We start from the raw sequence: 18,899 nt of genomic DNA, 5'->3' as shown, positions 1-18,899 counted from the left end.
GGCGAGCGCACATACGCATCAATTTGTACAGTTCAGTTTTTTCCACGCCGCTACCAAGAAGATTTCAGCCGCATTGTTGCTATTGCCCGGGCGCTGCTGCTTTTTCTTTTTTCTTTCTTTTTTTTTTTTTTGTATGTGTGCAACATGAGGCGGCGCGCGTTGCGAGAAAAGGCGACAAAAAGGAGGGCGAGGAAGGAAAAGGGGGGAGCGAGAGAAGCAGCAGCGGCGGCAGCAGCACGCATCGCTGGATATTAAAGGTAAGCACAATTAAGGGGAGGGGGTGCGGGGGTGTGTGGGGGGGCATGGGGGTGCAATATAATGCATGCTTATGCTGGGTGTTTTGGAATCTACACCACCATCATTGCCCCCCCCCCCCTTTTTTTTTTCTTCTATTGTCATCCCAGTGCTGCGTTCAAGATGACGACCACATTCCTGCAAAGCAAAAAAAAATAAATCAAATTGAAGAGGGGCGAGCCGATGCTAGATGCAATCATTCCGCCATTCTCAATCCTCTCATCCATGCATGTGGTGCTCCTGGCGAGCTGCTTTTGCACGCGTGTGTATCAATTACACTGCAGTGGGATCATTACTGTATTGTTTTTTTTTTTTGCAAGTTCATGACCAGTGTGGCCAATGTCAGGGCAGCCACCTGTATCATGCGTCATGCATCTGTCCTTATTCATGTAGAGTGGGCCCATAAACACGTGTGTTCCATCTTTTTTTTTTTTTTTGATTGTGTGGGTCTTATCGACTTAGTCACTGCAGCATGCACTAATAATTAATGCATAGTCATGTGTAGCGCTTCTGCTGCTGCTGCGGACGATGTTTGTACACACGCACGCCTACTAAAAATGACAAGTTTCCCCATCTGGCAGGGCACACTATTTATATCCCTCATTCAAATTACATCGGCCGTTTTTCACCGTGGCATGAATGAATGGATGCGGCCATCTTTTTTTTTTTTTCCTCACAAACGACTATTCTCGCAGTGGGAAATGAGCATGTGAGGCTTGCCAGTCATAACCAGGTCATGTGGGTTAACCACAAGTGGCTGAGGGTTAGGGATGTTGTGGTGAAAGGGAGACAGCGGGGTGGTAGGGGGAGTGGCTTCCATTTGCCGGACAGTGTGCGTGTACGCACGCCTAATATCAAGTGTTCTTTGGTGGCCAAACCTTCGATGTGTGCCAGTAGGTTTTTGGCCGGCGTGTGACTTGTTTTAGAGCAGCAGTGAAAAGCAGTGGCGTTGGTGTGGAGCGGGACATGCCGGGAATTCAAATGCTGAAACGAGGCTTTTGCCGTTGTAAATTACATGTTTAAACACAATGGCGCAAATTCTTCCTGGGCGCACATGGTGTGCAATTCTATTTCGAGAGCGACCAAGGTATCCCCCTTGTGATTCCATGTCTTGAAAAAAATCAGCATTTGAGTCCAAAGACCCAATAAGGCCTTCTTTTGTTTATGATCCTTTTCAGGTCTATCAGTTGAGCGAGCAAGCAACCGCAGAAGCAACCTATTCAGTGCATACAAATGGCTTGTGTGGTAAAATGGACGCCATAAAGAAGAAGTCATGAAAACACGGACACACAAGGAATCGGTATGCGCAAAGCACATGCAAATATTTACTTAAGAAGTTCATTACTGGACCACTCGCCCTCTCCACATCCGGTTTCAACACCTTGTTCTGGCCTTGCAGGTGCCCATACGCAGTGGGCGGCGGCGGGGAGCGAGTGAGGAGAGGAGGGGTCGACGCCCGCATGCCAGCCCCACTCGCCCTGAGCGCAACGATAGACAGACGGTATTACACCCTCTTTGTATTTCAGCTTACTACATGTGTGCACATGAGTACAGACCGGCACCCTTGAAAAGTCGGTGATGTCCCATAGTCCGTTTATAACTTAAACACCTGTGAGGACGCATGTTTGATGTATAGGCATGTACATGACAGGGTCTAAACACAGATGTTAGGTATTCAAACGCATAATGGAAGAAATCAAAGTATTGTATCGTTGTAGCCAAGAGGTGGCGGTGAGGAACTGGCTGGGAATCGCTTCAGTCGCAGATCACAAGGCCATGATTCATCGGAGAGCGAGGGGGAGGAACTTGTGTCTCCCGCAAAAAGGCAGAAAGTTCAGGTTTGTCTTACATTTCATCAGCCTGTTATATAAAGCTGGAAATAATTCATGTGTTTGACCAACAGGGAGTTATTTTTGCCATGAAGAAATATGCTCTGGCAATAGATCCTTTCACAGCATTGATTTTTTTTTTTAAACTTGATAAACAAATGATCTTTTCTTGTCAGGATTCGGCAGCCACCCCGAATCCTCCAACATCAACACACACCGCTGACAGCTTGGCTCCCTCTGCTGTCCCGCCTCCCACCTCTGTGGCCAGCCAATCCCGCGAGAGTGACAATGAGGACGGCCAATCCCAGGGCAGCAGGAGTTCAGTTGTCGGGAGCCTGGCGAATAGCAGCAGCAGCTTGAGCAGCGGGCGGGACATCGACCAGGACAATCGTTCCTCATCCCCGAGTCTCTCCGCTTCCCCCCTGGGTAGCCTCGACTCTGATTCTGAGGGCCCAGACTCACCAAAGCAAGGAGAGAGGGAACGGGAGAAAAGTAAAGATGGAGGAGCGGGAAGCGCGTCCGCAGAGGACAGAAGGACGCTACGGGAGCGGAGAGGGGAGGATCCCTGCGGAGACGAACAAAAGACGGATACAGAAGCACGAATTGAGGACTGTGCACTTAAGCCTATCCATCCTTGCCCCTCCTCTGGGCTCAATTCCTCGGTTCGTGGCGCTGGGGATTCTTCTTCAAATGACAGCACTGGCGGGAGGAAGTCGTATTTCTCCCTGGACTCCAAACTAATGTCTAAAGTGGAGTATGGTGGACCAACAGGCACTGACGCAGTGCCTAGTGGCAATAGAATGAATTCCAAAGCCAACACACAATGTGTGACAAAGACATCTGCTGCAGGTGGAGATTTTTCCCATAACAGCCCCGGCATTCCCCACTCTTTGCCCCCACCTCTTCCTCCTCCACCTGCCCTAAAACCGCTGGAGCTTGGGGGACAAAATCTTCCCCCTGAGGTTAAAATAGAAAGAGACAAAATGGAAAAGGCAGAAAAGCACCTGGACAAGGCCCAGTCCACGCCTCCTTCTCTCTTGCAGACTGGGCCCCAGCCACAGTCCCAATCACAACCCCAAACTCAAACCAACACCCACCCACATCATTACAGCTCCCCCAGCTGGCAGGGTGGCACAGCAACTGGTTGCCAGGGGAGTTGGGGATACGCCCGTTACCCTGGCAACCATCACCCACACCAGCATCAGCCCCCAGTGCAGCAACAGCAACTTCCCTCTGTTTACAACCCTTCCTCTCGACACTCCTCTTACCTCCCCCATCCACACCCTCACCCCCACAGGGAGTACCTTCCCAGGTATGCTGGAGGGGGAGGGGACAGAGAGAGGGGGCCCCCAGGAGACAGGGAGAGGGGAGTGAGGGGTGAGTGTGTAGCGAGGGAGCTTAACAGGGAGTTTTCTGCTCCCATAGGTAACAACATCAATACTACTGGTGGGGGTAATAATGGTGGCCCAAACAACATCCAAGGCAGGGAGTTTTCAGGTCTTTCCGTGGGTCCGAATCGAGAATTCCAAGGCTCTGGAAGAGATGGACCTTCTAACATTGGTCCTGATAGAAAAGACTTTGTTCCAGCTTTCCGTGACAGAGAGCAAGACAGGGAACGTGATACAGGAAGAGAGTTTTCCATGCCAAACCAAAGTCAGAGTAGAGAGTTTAGCTCCAACGGAGCTGGAGGGGGCCATCCAAGAGACAAAGATAGAGGCAGATGGGGTGAGTTTGGAGGACAAACAAGAGAAGTTGGTGGAAACTGCAACCCAAGCAACAACTCAATTTCCCAAGGAAACCATCTAAGTTCAAATAATGGACTACCTGTAAACCCCATGCAAAACCGAGACCCACCGGCATCACCCCAAAACAACAATAACCATCCAGCTCATTCGTCCCTACCCCCACACTCACATCCCACAAACTTAGCCAGTCGGGAGTTTCCTCCTCCCATGGACCAGGCACAAACCCCTTCCTCTGCCGCTGACCCTTTTCACAGAGAGTATCCTCCCACTGGTGGGAAAGAGTTCAATGCAGGGGGACCTCCCTCCACTGGAACTAATAGAGATTATCTCAGCCCACCTGGCGTTACTTCTAATCTCGTAAGAGAGTTTTCAGGGCCTGGTGGAATCCAAAATCCTCATCCTTCTCATCCCCATTACCAGTCTGGACCAAGAGAAAGAGAGAGAGAGTCAAGCCTGCGAGAGTCTACACTATACCAAAACCGTGGAGGTCCAAATCAACCTCCTGCTCTCTCTCCATCCTCAACCAGTCACGGACACCCTCCAAATGCTACCTATCCCCCTGCACCACCGCAACCGTCTTTACCCCCATCCCAATCTTCTCATACCCAGCAACTCCCACCAGGTATGGCACCCAATGTTCGCCCCCAACTCTACCAGTCATCTGCCCAGACTCCTCCAACACATGTATCACCACTTCCCAGCCCATCGACTAATCAGATAGCAGGTTTTTCGTCTTTTCCTCCTGGATCCACCTCCGCACCCAACATGCCACTTCCTGGGCCTGGTGTTTCTTCCAGCTGTTCACCTGGATGCCGCCCTTCCCCTTTGCATGGCACCTTGAATAGCCACCCTACCTTCAGTGGAACATACCACTCCAATGGAAGCAGTGGCAATAGCCTGGCTAATAGCAACAGCAACAGTGGCACACCCACTAACAGCAATACTAACTCCCAATCACCTCAGAATGTCTCTAAGGGCCCTCCACCACTCACAAACAGTGTTCCAACACCTGCCCCTAACTTATCGCATCCCGGTGGAGACGGCCATTCAGATTCTGGCCCGCCCCCAACCCCTGTCATTAAAGAGGAGCCGTTAGAAGACAGGGAAGAGAGTGAAAGTCCACCACCGGTGTTGAGAAGTCCGTCTCCTGAACCAAAGCCTGTGGACATTCCTATCCACGCTAGCCAGTCAGCAAGGTAATGTCGAAATGACGTTTGTTAGTGTTTCCTTTTGTTATTTGTCCCCCACTTCAGTTTAGACGGGTCGCAATGACCGAGGTATTGACTTCTAGTAGTTTAATGATGTACTGCATCAATGTGTCACTTGTCCAGGTTTCACAAAGTTCTTGACCGCGGTAGCGGCAACTCATGTGCCCGCAGCGATGTCCTCTTTGTTCCATTGGACGGCTCCAAATTGTGGAAGAAGAGGAATGAGGTGATAGAAAGAGCTCGGAGGGAGGTTGAGCAACGTGCCAGAGACATCAGAGAAAAAGAGAGAGAACGAGAAAGGGAGCGGGAGCGGGAGAGGGAGCTGGATCGCCATCTACAGGTAAGCTTGAAAACCTGTCGTGTGTAATTACTGTTTGTTCAGGAAAGAATTTCATAGTGAAGAATGGGTATTTACATGTTGCTAGTATTCTGTTTATGTTCCCCTCTGCTTTTGATAAGTAGTAAGATATGCAACAACAATAAATATACATTTTTTACACATTATACACGTCATAAAGCACTGATATTTACAAATACATCTACGTTGTTCATAGTTTAAAGCCTGTTTTCACTCTTTGTCCCAAGATGGTGAATGGTCTGATGGCCATGGATAGAGATGCATGCTAAACAAAGTAATACAATGTCTTGATTAAAGGTTAGATATAGTAACACAACATAGCAAGAGGACAGTGACACCAGATTCAAGGGATTTCACAATGTGGTAAAGATCCTATTTTGTTCTCTCTATAGCAACAAAAAGATGCCAATGCCAATGCAGCGGCTCGCCAGGGATCGTCCCTCTTCTTTCCCTCTTCGTCTTCCATCATCCTCGATCCTTCGTCGTCTTCCTCCTGTCCGGGCAACCCGGGCGCTCACCCCTCACATCACGTTCAGCATCATCCATCACATCCACATGCTCACCTTCCTCCGACACACCACCTCCATCCCAGCCTCTCTCACTCTATCCCACACTCTCTTCTCCTTCCATCCATGGCAGGAGCATCAGCAGTAGTTGGGGGCCATCAGGGTGCTCTGGGAATCGGTATAGGAGGTCCTTATCTAGGTCCAGACACCCCAGCACTAAGAACCCTTAGCGAGTATGCTCGCCCTCATGCAATGTCTCCCCTTGGGGCAGCAAGTCGGGCCCAAGCACATCACCCTCAAATTCATCACGGGCATCCTCATGTCCATCCCTCATTCTTTCTTCCCCAATTCCAAAATCATGCAATAGGCCATCCTCATCACCTACCTCCAGATGCTGCAACAGCAGCAGCCATTTTGGGCTTTCTGTATGGCGGTAGCCTGGAAGGCGGCCCAGGTATTGGGGGCCACCCTGGGGTGGGAGGAGGACCAGTACCTGGAGGACTTGGGTCTTCGGGATTAGGAGGAGTTGGCTTTCCTCATACAGTTGCTGCTCACCGGGATCGCATGAAACCAGGATTTGAGTTTAAGAGTGATGAACGGGTCTACCCACCTGGGTCCATACATGATCCTGCAGCTCTTGCCCTTGCGCACTCTCATTCCCATGCCAATGCCCATACCCATGCACATGCCCACTCATTGCTCCTTGGGGGAGGTGGAGCAGGATCTAATGAGGTGTCACTCTATTGCACTCCTCCTCCCCCAGCTCCAACCGGCCCGCCACACCTTCAGAACCCGACACTGGCCCCAGTAACTCGACCTCCAAACCCTCCTGCCCCGCAGTCCCTGTCCAATCCACCTCCTTCGTCACTCCTACCACCTTCGCACCCTTCTCACCCTTCATCTGCTCCACCTCTTGCCGCCCCACCCCCTGCAGCCCCCGCTGCACCTCCAGCGGCTCCACCTCCTCCACCTGCTCCGCCAACCTCCAACGCCACCTCAATTCATCACCCAGTCCCCAATTCTTCTTTTCCGAGTTCCCTGTCCTCTCATCAACCGTCAGCCCCAGCCACTTCCGAGTCTTACCCACCTCCCGCTCGGTCACCGGCATCCTTTGAGCGAGACCGCAGCGGAGAACGGGAGCGGGAAAGGGAACGGGACAGAGCAACGTTGCCAGCTTTTGCGGACAGGGAGCGTGAGCGAGAGAGGGAGAGAGAAAGGGGAGGAAGTGGAGGAGGAGGAGGAGGAGCAGGAGGAGGCAACACAAACGGAGGAGGAACAGGTGGAGGAAGTGGAGGAGAAAATATGGGTCGTGTCCAGATGCTGAATGTGACGCCCCATCACCACCAGCATTCCCACATCCACTCGCACCTTCACCTACACCAACAAGACACAGGTACCCACTGCTACTAACTATGCTAACTTGTTTGAGTTTATATAATTTATATTTTCAGTGTTTGCTGTTTCTTTGGCTCCTATTAAATATCTCCTTTATTTCCTATTACATCATTGGCATCTAGCGGCGGGCGGGGTTCACCCCCTGATGGACCCGCTGGCGTCAGGGTCTCCTTTGGCGCGACTTCCTTACCCAGGAGCGACAATAGGCACCCCCATCCTGGCTCACCCCCTCACTGACAGCGAGGTGCTTCGCCAACAGCTGTTTGGTGAGGAGAAGACTCCTCGTCCATGTACTCGCTCACTTTTTTACTCTCAAAACAGTCCTTAGAGTTTATAGAGAATATTTTGGCGGGGATGCTGATGATTTTGCAATCCGGGACACTTCTCCCAGGTGCTCCTTTCCGTGACATGCCCCAACCGTCCTCCCTCACTGGTCCCATGTCGGCAGCCCATCAGCTCCAGGCCATGCAGCAGGCCCAGAGCGCAGAGCTGCAGATCCAGAGACTGGCCCTGGAACAACAGTGGATTCACCACCATCACCACCACTCACTCACCCAGGACGAGTACTACAGGTATGTTGTTTGTGCTTATGATCAATTCCTGACATAATCCAAAATCCAAAAAGACCTGTATCCCTCTGTCAACGCCAAACAATTAAGACTTGCCGAGCTGATATCCACTCCAACCCTATAGGTGGCGATATTTAGCATTCCACAATGAAAGCAGAATTTATTGACAGTGAAATCAATAAATCGTTTTTATACGTTTTTGGGAGCAAATGAGTTAACGTTACGCAGTTTGAACATCTAATACAGTTATTCTTTTGCGTACCACTAGAGGGAGCCCACGTACCACTAGTGGTTATTGTACCATACTTTGAGAATCACTGAAGCTAAGTTTCTCGATCACAGGCAATTTTTAACTCAATGCTTTAAAAAGTGCTCTCTTTTTTTTGTGCGATTTGAAGTTTCACGTATCACGGAATAAATTGCGTGAAGCGAAAGATCGCAACGTATAAAAGTCCTGACTTTAAAATTAATACATGTTCTCCTTTGACCTTTCAGTCACCTGAAGAAAGAGAGTGACAAGACCCTGTGAGGGAGGGGCCCAAGAAGGAGTGGCGCGGAGGGGGAGAAAAAAAAAGGGAGAACGTGCGCAAACTTTAAACAAAACAAAGGACGATAAAAGCACTAAAAACTATGACGAGACAAAGACTGACAACAAAGCCGGACGGGGGAACTGACATTTGGTCCCTGTCAAGTGCACCCCGTTGAAGTTCCAGACTCTTTTCCTGCATTGTGTTCTTGAACTTCAGTCATGTTTTGTATTGTGCTCTGTACAGTATATGACTTAGATGGGGGCAGCAATAGAATGAGGTACAGTTATGTGTAAAATACTTGATGCCGGATGGAATGTGTACATGAGTCATTTTAATGTCATTGCATGTAGCTTTAGGAAATTAATCTGGTGGAACTTTTGGTTCTTCATTTTAGTAAAAAAAAAAAAAAAAAAAAAAAAAAAGCCCTCATTTGTATCTGAGGGTTCTATATGCATGAGACCAGCCTTTTAATGTTCTGTTTACAAAAGTATTGTTATTATTATTATGTCGTCTGTTTGTTGATAATGATATAATTATATATACAGTACATATTATTTGTATTATTTTTTTACATTTTCATGGTATGACTGTCAGTCTTGATTTTTATTTTAAATTGACCTTGTGAAACAAGATGCAAATGAAAGCGAGAAAAAAAAAATCTGGGAATAAATTCTCTCTCTTTTTTTTTTTTTTTGCTATGTTTTTACTTGTGCACGTGTGTCCCACGTACTCCTCGCCGTCTTTGTTTTATACAAGTCACTCATGCACAAAGCATATCAAATTCCTCATGCGGCTCCCCCTCCCCCTTTTGGACTCACTCTGCCCCCCCCAACCACCACTAGTCGAACCCCTCCTCTCTCTTGGCGAGTGTGGCTAATAGGAGACACATGGGATGAGTGCGAGGCAAGGGAGTTGAGTTGCTCCATTGAACAGCAGCCGCCCTGTAGAGCTGGCATTCCATAGTGAACTGTAAAAAAAAAAAAAATGAAAAGAAAAGAGGGGAAAATGGAGGAGGAGGAGGAGGAGCCGCGAGTGTGATTTACGGATTGTGTTGAAGGCTCGGCGCGGTGATGTGTTTTCTCGCCACGTCCGGCCAGAGGAACCTCCTTCAAAATGGACACGGATCACTGAACGAGGCCTTCAGACACTGCAGGGATTATGTGGCAGAACAAACTACAATCTTCTCTTTTTTTTTTTTTTTGTGATCATGATATATTCGCCCCGTTGTCTGCTAAAGGTTAAAAAGGCCTGAAATATGCAATCAAGTCTCAGATGATGATGGATAGGCTGGCTCGGGAAGGATACGGCATGTAGGGCATGCGCTCGGTTTCCAGCGAGCGCGTCATTAAAAGTCACCTTGACGAAGTGTGTCAATGTAATGTATAAGAACGGGATTGCCCTCCATCTGATGACATCACATCTGCGCGTGATAGTCTTCGCGGCTTCGTCAGTCCTTTGTGAGGAAGAGCTAGGGACATTGTGAAAGGTGAGACTGAACGACGAACAAACCTGACAGTGCTTGTTGTACTATTCAATTCAATTGCTTCTCAGTTAGTTTTTGGTTAGTCGCAGAAAAGCTCACATTTTTGTTGTTTTTGTGCTGAGGACAAAGTATTAGTCTAATACAGGGGTCAGCAACCTTTACTGTCAAAAGAGCCATTTTAGGCCAAATCAATCACCAAAAGAAATTGGAGCTGCAAAGCATTTGAACATTATGATGAAGGAAACAGTGTGTTAATGTTAGTTTAATGTACTGAGTGCCCAAGACCTAATTAGAGCTGCACTATAACAGAAAAATTATACAGCATCAAATAGTGTGAGATTCATTTGATTCATGTTCCGCTTTTGGATTTTTTTTCTGCCTTTTTTTTTTATATAAATTTTCTGATTTTTGGGGCGCAATATTGTGGACATTTAATTACGGTAATTTTCAGGATTTCTTCTTTTGTTTTTGGACAATTTATAGCTACATTTTAATTGTTTTCTTTTCTACTTTTTTTTTTTTTTTTATTCTGACTTTTTGGCAATTATTTTCTGCCTTTTTTTTTTTATCAATTCTCTGACATTTTTTGTAATTTCATGATATTTGTGGGTAATTTTCTGCTTTTCCTCTTCCTTTCTGGACCTTTTAGGGTCACTTTTCGGACATTTGTAGGTAATTTTTAATACTTTTTCATTTACCTTTCATCTCTCTTTTTCTGACAATTTAGAAATGTGGACTTTTTTTACATTTTTTTTTATATTTAATTATGCATTTTTTACCTAAATCACTAATTCGATTAAAGAATATTTTATCTAAAAACTAAAAATAAATATGTAAAAAAAAAAATAATAATAATAATAATAATATTAATTCCAACTATTTTTTTTTTTTTTTAAGAGATCCACAGGAAAGGGACTAAAGAGCCACATGTGGCTCCAGAGCTGCAGGTTGCAGACCCCTGGTCTAGTATATAAAGGACGGTGAAAAAAAAAAAAAAAAAAAAAAAGAGCATTATTTGGCGAGCCTCTAAACGGTCCACATGTTATGATGTCACTCGGTTGACATGTTTGATGTGACATGTAAGGAACATTTGGCCGCATTCTTGAGCTGACGTAACAGCTCCGCAGTCGTGACTTGCCTCCTGGAGGAACTGTCAAAGTCGATAAAGGTCACCCCGTGGCCACCAAACCTTAAATTTACCGCCCGTTTTCTCCGCAGGCGCATGTTTGCCCCGCTGAAACTGGAAATGAGACTTGAGTCCGGCTGTCGTTTTCCAGTCTCGTCAGTGTCGCACGCGTGTTTGCGTTGAGAGACAGCGAATAAAGCGTCCCGCGCTACATCTCATTCATCGTCAGGAGGCAACTCACAGAAGCAGCTGAGTGGGTCGGTCTCTCTCAGCCACTCCACTCCATTGCGGTGAAGATGAATCCCAGAGGATCACCTTGACGCGTTGTAGCACATCTCAAGTAGCAGACGAGGGCTCTCTTGCCTGCCTGAGGAGCTGCGGAAGACGCTTGTCTGGAGATTTTCTCACCTGCAAAATGATGCAATGATATTAGGGACTGGATGGTTGGGAAGAAGGGCAATAAAATAACAATTTAAGATTTTTTTTAGGGTAGAAAAATAGTGGCCACAAGATAGATAGAATTTTTTTTTTTTTATGTTGCCTGATTTAGGAGGCTTGAGGGCTTACAAAATAATAATTAAAAACAACGAAGCATAGCTATATAAATGAAGAAATGATTAAATAATTATTAATTGTAATAATGAAAATAAATACAAACTACATAAAAAGTAACAAAGAATTGCAATGAATGACAAAATTAAAACACTGTTTTGTGTGTATTTTTTAAACCCACATGCTCATAAGCAGCATAAAGTGCTTCAAGAAAACATTCTGAGCTGTTTTTTCCCCCCCCCCACACATAAAGTGCCAATTGTGAAGCGCTCCTACCCACCCACATGGACATGCATTGTATTTTCACTGAAGGAGGCAGCACTTCATCATCAAGCCAACAAATGACGCTTGTCAATTAACGTGCGGATCCTAGAAGACCAAAAGTCCTCATTGACAGCTTGTTTGAGGGTTAAAGTAATTCACAATCACTGAGGAACTAAATGCTGCTACAACTTTTACATGACCAGATGATGAGGTCACCTTTTCACTTTTTTTCTTTCACGTGTATTTACCAAGTATGAAAAAGAAAAAAACATTCCGTTTCCAATGTGACAGTCTCTAGCTTTCGCTATTTGTTTAATTTTTTTTCTGGGCGCTATTGCACCATCCCTGGCAAGTAGTCAGTAAGCGGTGTTTTCCCTCCCCGCTTCACAATAACAGCCAGGCAGAACTCTTAATGTGCTTATCCAGATGGAAGAATGAAAAGGATTAGTAAATACGATGAAATATGTGCCTAGCGTACAACCACACACGCTAAGTGTGTATGCACACCTTGTAGTAGACAATCTTGGAACACGGGCCTGGCCTGCACCTCAATCCCGCTCTTAATATTTCTTTAAGAAAATTTATGAAGTCATCTGTGGAAATGTCAGAATAGGAGAAGGTAAAAGAGAGCTGTTAGCTCTCAAGTACCTGTAGAGAATATTATGAAAAATAAAATAACCATAATATCTATCTATTCTTTATTTTACATATAGTGACTTAAAAAAAAGAAAAAAAATGAGAATGTGCTAGCCACTGTACAGATTTGTTTTATTGAATAAACAAAACATTTTGTATATTTAAATTACCGAAGCCTGCTAATCATGTACAGAAACCATAATTAAAAAAAAAAATTAAAAAAATTAAAAAATGGTAATCACTCACACTATGTATCACTGGTAAATAACATTTTTGGCAAAGGGGGGAAAAAAGAAAATAAATGCTGTTTTCTTTTTATTTTATTGTAGTTTGGACAAGTTTATTAGCCTATATATTTTTATACAGCAGATATATAAAGTTTATAAAATTTTGTGTCAATGCCACTCTTGTAAAATCTCATCAGTTTGCAAGTGTGCCTTTCAGTAAATTTTGGCGGGGTTCAGAATTTTAATTTTACTCAGAGGGTGACTTTCAAAACAAACAAAAAAATATGAAAAAACGCGTATCTACAAACTGTTGTCTGGGTACATAATTTGCTAATTAGTGGCTAGCAATTTACAGTAAATGTATCTTTTCGTGCAAAATGGACAGAGGAAAACTGCCGTACACGATACAAACAGATACATTTAACCTTTTTTTTTTTCTTTCTTATCGATTAAGAGGTCAACTTACGTCATTTCCATTTTTAAATGTTCGATTGATTCCAAGAAGTTTGGTCGTCCAGGAAATGTAGCTCAAGCTCAAATTGATTTATTCGTTTCTAAACAAATACCACACACAAACGGCGACGCGCCACTGCTGCCCTCTACAGGATTGCGCGGAAACAGCATCGGTTCAGGAGACAAGGAGAAAAACAAGAGCAATATCCAAGAGCTGAAACCAAACACAAAACCACAGCATCGCTATCATAGCAATACAAATATATTGTTGAGTCGACTTGAGAGCAAAGAAAATATATGCCACTGTGTTAAAGTAGCAGTAGTGTGAAGTTTTGTAATTACCTACCGTAGCATCTATGCTAATTCCTCTTTATCCGTTTATGTGGGTCTGCATTATATGTTAGCATTAAGCTAGCACTTTTCTTAGACAAAATGTGATTTGGTTGAAGATTTCAGTGTTAACATATAATGTTTAACTTTATTCTGTTCTGAACTACATGTCAGTTTTTAAGTAAACTATTATTTTGTTTCTTCCTTTCTTTTTTTTTTTTTTTAAACAATTGTTTATTTCATTTGCTTGTACCACAATTGCAGTACTGTATAGCTACAGAGTTTCCCAAAAATCACAATTTTTGTCATTGAGGGGAGTCCGATCTCTTGTGGGCAATTCTCATATGCCTCCCGAGAGAGTCCATCCATTTAAAGGTTTTATTGCAGTACACGCACACGTAGCGTTTGCCCTCGGTGTGTATGGTCTGGTGTCTGTTGAGGGCGCTGGTGGTGACGAAGCTCTTCCTGCAGATGTCACACATGTACGGCCTCTCGCCCGTGTGCGTCCTCGCGTGAGCGGCCAGGTGTGTGCAGTTCCTGAAGCGCTTGTCGCAAACCGAGCAGCTGTAGGGCTTCTCGATGCCGCCGCCGCCGTAGTCGTCGCCATGATCGAGGTGAAAGGGCAGTACGGGGTCGTGCCCAGCGCCTGACGCCGAAGGCACGTCCGACTCCAGATCCTCCAGAGGAGGCTCCGAGCCGTGGCCCAGCCAGACTTCACCGTAGCTCCTCTCTGATTCTTTCTTCACCTGGGCGCAGTGGGCGGCATCATCGGAATAGTCCACATTGCTGTCTTCTTCCTCGATGTCCTGAGACTCAGGGGCCTCCATGTCTGCTGGTGCTGCCTCCTCATGTTTCTGTGAAGGGCGAGGAGGAGAAGGGAGGTGCTGATGGGTGTACTCCTGCTGCTGGGCTCCATTACATTCATCTAATGGGACAAAAAAAAAAACATTAAACGAGACAGATTGTGATTTTTTTCCCCCCACACATTTAAAACAAACAGATATGGCATGCACTGTCATTTTTTAGCTGCCTGAAAGTATCCGCGTTTTAGCCTACAAGAACTTGTCATGTAACACGTAAAAGTAAAACTAGCTGGTGATCAACCACACAATGTGAATTTAAAATTGCACTTCGCCTTGCTGTAGCAAGGGTTGTGCTGCTGTGCACGTTCGAAAGGAGCATGAAAGAAAAAGCAATCTGCACAGAACAAAAATGAAAACCACATTCCAAAAAGAGAAGAAAAAAAATAACCCCCCCACCCCAAAAAAAAACAAAAAAACAACAACGCGCACATTAGCGTCTAAAATAACTCGAGCGACCTTTTGTAGGAAGAAGTCTCAACTGCATTCGGAGGCGTCCGATCTCCAAGTCCTTCACGCGGCAAATCTCCTCTCTGTACTCATCGACTGTCCTCTCGACAGCGTTGAATATTTCTTCCGCTAGTGCCGCCAGCCTCTCGTTGAGAAACGTCTTCAGGGAGAGCATTTTGAGAGACATAAATAGTTTTTTTTTTTTTTTTTAGATTAGGTATTTACACGAGAACTCGGACGTCATGCTCCGCTTGTAAACACGGAAGTGAGCTGCCTAATATGGTAGAAATGTAAAACGAACGTTCGTCTCCTGCCCCCTACTGGACCGGAGGTGAAACTACAGGAGTAGATTCTCCACAATTTCGGTAGGGTCCAATCAATATTTTTAAGAAATTTCTAGGGCTTTATCTTTCTTAAAATAATAATAATAATAATGATGATAATAATAATAATAAAATAATAATAATAATAATACAATTACCACTAGTGGTACACGAGCAGAATAAAGTATTTAAACTGTGATGGAGGCTTAATTTCAACATTTTAAGCTAAATTTAGCTTATTTAACTTTTAATGACAATACCATAAGATTCACTAACATTAATTTTAAACCTGAAATTGCCCCCCCACACGTTCATTTAGGTACAATCAACTTTCATGTGCAATATATTTTAACTGATTATTTAAGACAGTACAGTATTTTTCCGAGTGGCTTATGCAACCATATTAATGTAAATAAACAAAACACCATGACAGTCTCTCAACAGTTTATTGTATTTTCTTAACATTTTCCTCACCCAAAATCCATCAATATGACAAGACACATAATTTGCACGCCTCCCTCGAAAAGTACCCAATGAGAACGCGGCTCATGCAAGGCTACAAGGAGGTGAACGTCACAGCATCGTAAACACACAGGACAGGAGACACAGATATTAAATTGAATAATTTTTCCTCACAACTGGACACACTCATACAAATGGGAATGATAACACTGCACAAGTACTTTTAATTCAAAAGAAGAATTGCTATCCGTCTACAAGTGTTGATGTACTGTACTGCACACACATCTGTTGCGCAACACAACAACTATTGATGCCATTTGTTAGCCTGGGTTTTGCATTGTTCGTTAGCATGAAGCTAGAAAAAGGCAAAGCTGCGTGGTTGTTTTAAATTGACGTATAATTCTCTTTTTTATGTTTAGTTTGACTGTAAACTTCAAGATGGAGTGGCTATAAACAACTTTAGGCTCTTTTTTTTTTCCTTTTTAAAGAATTCTTCATTATCTGCCAAACTGCTTGCTTGTGACAATGAGTTTAGTTAACTGCCGCGTCGTGGCACACACAGTGTTAATGTTCAAACTGTGCATAATGTTACATTGGTGAGCAATATTAAATATACTTTCTAGTAGGGATGCACGATAATGCTATTTTCAACCGATACCGATAAAGCAATCATTTTAGAAAGTGCCGATGTCGATAATCGATAAGTGAGCCGATAACTGTTTGCAAAATGAATTTGAATACAATTGAAATCAAATTGGTCGATAATTACCGATAATTTCTGGCAAATTTCTTTATTATCTGGTTGATCTGTATGATATCAAATTGGTTGATAATCGCCGATAATTATCAGCAAATTTCTTTATTATCTGGTTTATCTGTATGATGCCAAATTGGTCGATAATCGCCGATAATTATCGGCAAATTTCTCTATTATCTGGTTTATCTGTATGAAATCAAATTGGTCGATAATTTTTGGCAAATTTCTTTATCTGGTTCATCTGTATGATGTCAAATTGGTCACTAATTGCCGATAATTTTCGGCAAATTTCTTTATTATCTGGTTTATCTGGATGATGCCAAATTGGTCGATAATTGCCGATAATATTTGTGAAATTTCTTTATTATCTGGTTTATCTGTATGAAATCAAATTGGTCGATAATTTTTGGAAAATTTCTTTATCTGGTTCATCTGTATGATGCCAAATTGGTCGATAATTGCCGATAATTTTCGGCAAATTTCTTTATTATCTGGTTTATCTGTATGATGTCAAATTGGTCGATAATCGCCGGTAATTATCGGCCGATTTCTCTATTATCTGGTTTATCTGTTTGAAATCAAATTGGTCGATAATTGCCGATAATTATCGGCCACCGATATTATCATGCATCCCTACTTTCTAGTACATTTTAAAATGGGTCATGATGGTGGCACTTAGAGAGCCAAGCAATTTTTTAAGGGGGTATATTTAAAAAACATAAAATAAAATAAAAAAGTTCAAGAACCACTGATTTTACAGTCTTCAATAACAGGCATGTTTTGGTACTACGGGAGGAAGCAAGAGGATGTGGAGTACACAAACCCAGAACCTCAGAACTGTGAGGCAAGCGGGCGAACCACCAGTCCACCTGCCAAATAAATACTACTTACATGACAAATACTACGACATACATTTCTTTGCTCAACATTTGAGGTCATTGAGGCGCGTTGGGCCTCTTGTGGACAATTCTCACATGCCTCCCGAGAGACTCCATCCATTTGAAGGCCTTGCTGCAGTAAATGCACACGTAGTGTTTGCCCTCTGTGTGAATGGTCTGGTGTCTGTTGAGCGCGCTGGTGGTGATGAAGCTCTTCCTGCAGATGTCACACCTGTAGGGCCTCTCGCCCGTGTGCGTCCTGATGTGAGCGGCCAGGTGGGAGCAGTTGCCGAAGCGCTTGTCGCACACCGAGCAGCTGTAGGGTTTCTCTCTGCCCTCGTCGCCGGCGGCGCCGACGCCGTGATAGAGGTGAAAGGGCAAGATGGCCTCGTGCAGGCTGGCTCTGACGCCCGACGCCGAGGACATGAAATCTTTAATGTCTGACTCCAGATCCTCCAGAGGTTCTGAACTGTGGCCCAGCCAGAACTCCCTGAGGCTCATCTCCGGTTCTTTCTTCACCTGGGTGGCATCATTGGGATGCTCCAAGCTGCTGCTGCTGCCTTCTTCCTCGATGTGCTGGGACTCGGGGGCCTCCACGTCTGCTGATGCTGCCTCCTCATGCTTCTGAGGAGGAGGAGGAGGTGGAAAAGGAGGAGGGAGGTGATGATGGGTGTGCTCCTGCAGCTGAGCTCCGTTACATGCATCTAGTTAGAAGAACGACATTAGAAAAAAAAAACTGACAAACAACGTCTTGTGATTTATAGACGACATTGAAACCGACCTGACTTGAGAAGCCTCAGCTGCATTCGGAGGCGGCCGATCTCCAAGTCCTTCACGCGGCAAAGCTCCTCTTTGTAATCGTCTATTGTCTTCTCAACGGCGCCAAAAATCTCCTCTGCTACGGCCGCGAGCCGCTCGTTGAGAAAAGCTTTCAAGGAGAGCATCGTGGTCGCCTGGAGTGGAAAGGAGGGGGGGAAAAAAAGCTCCAATTTGAACCTCCGAAACGTATTTTTTCACGGGACCCTGAACGTCACGCTCCGCTTGTAAATACGGAAATGAGCTTCCGACGGACAAATGTACGACGTATTTATTTGCTGCCCCACCTGTAGTGGAGGTGTAACTGCACGATGGTTTATATTTCAATGACGTAAATCCTTGTATATATTTATATTTAAATTTTGGTAGATATTTATGTTATCCCATCATGCATTACGGTGTTTTCCTGGGAGTTATCCATTTTAATAGTTAAATAAACAAATAAAATGTAAATTAAAGCAACACTGGTAAATATTTAGGTTGCGCAATCAAAATCATTGTATTTTGGCCCGAAGATTATTAATTTTGAATAATTATTTAATAAAATTTACAACGAATACATTCCAATCATGTATCATGCACTTGTCCTCGGAATTAATTACTGCAGATAAAAGAATAAAATTCAATTTTAAAAAACGTTTCAACGTTTTAGTAAATATTTACATTGAGCGTCATGTATCATGGTATCTTGTCAGAATTAATTATTGACATTTAATTACTAGTGTAATGTATTAAAGGTACCCTTTTTATATTCATGTTGACTATTTTAATTGAGTTATGTAGCTACTAAGTCATGATGCGTAACGTCTGATGTCATCTTGTTACGTTCGACGTCATTTCCTTTAAAT

At 44.3% G+C, this 18,899-nt stretch overlaps 2 protein-coding genes across 5 annotated transcripts; one reads left to right on the top strand and one right to left on the bottom strand.

The window, feature by feature from the left end:
• Positions 1 to 8,856, top strand: atn1 (atrophin 1). Of its 4 annotated transcripts, none has more exons than XM_077527718.1 (10): positions 1 to 257; positions 1,473 to 1,594; positions 1,694 to 1,795; positions 2,013 to 2,132; positions 2,300 to 5,064; positions 5,200 to 5,416; positions 5,827 to 7,333; positions 7,458 to 7,601; positions 7,727 to 7,907; positions 8,400 to 8,856. In XM_077527718.1, the coding sequence occupies exons 2-10, from the start codon at positions 1,568 to 1,570 to the stop codon at positions 8,431 to 8,433; spliced, it is 5,097 nt and encodes a 1,698-aa protein (XP_077383844.1). In that variant the 5' UTR covers positions 1 to 257; positions 1,473 to 1,567; the 3' UTR covers positions 8,434 to 8,856. The 4 variants fall into 4 exon arrangements, 3 of the variants coding, with proteins under 3 accessions (XP_077383844.1, XP_077383843.1, XP_077383845.1); XM_077527717.1 differs by having other exon boundaries at positions 7,458 to 7,625; XR_013284390.1 differs by lacking the exon at positions 8,400 to 8,856 and having other exon boundaries at positions 7,445 to 7,625; positions 7,727 to 7,876.
• Positions 8,857 to 13,244: 4,388 nt separating this feature from the next.
• LOC144022356 (uncharacterized) lies at positions 13,245 to 18,306 on the bottom strand. The gene is made up of 4 exons (XM_077527089.1): positions 18,017 to 18,306; positions 17,299 to 17,939; positions 14,825 to 15,020; positions 13,245 to 14,430 (listed from the first exon to the last, which is right to left on the bottom strand). Exons 1-4 carry the CDS (start codon positions 18,177 to 18,179, stop codon positions 13,811 to 13,813), a joined length of 1,620 nt encoding a protein of 539 aa, XP_077383215.1. The 5' UTR covers positions 18,180 to 18,306; the 3' UTR covers positions 13,245 to 13,810.
• Between the last annotated feature and the right edge of the window lie 593 nt (positions 18,307 to 18,899).

Source organism: Festucalex cinctus, chromosome 7 (genome assembly GCF_051991245.1).
Source record: "Festucalex cinctus isolate MCC-2025b chromosome 7, RoL_Fcin_1.0, whole genome shotgun sequence".
Classification (NCBI taxonomy): Eukaryota; Metazoa; Chordata; class Actinopteri; order Syngnathiformes; family Syngnathidae; genus Festucalex; species Festucalex cinctus.
Note: the sequence above shows the minus strand (reverse complement) of the source record. Positions and strands in the feature narration are given on the sequence as shown.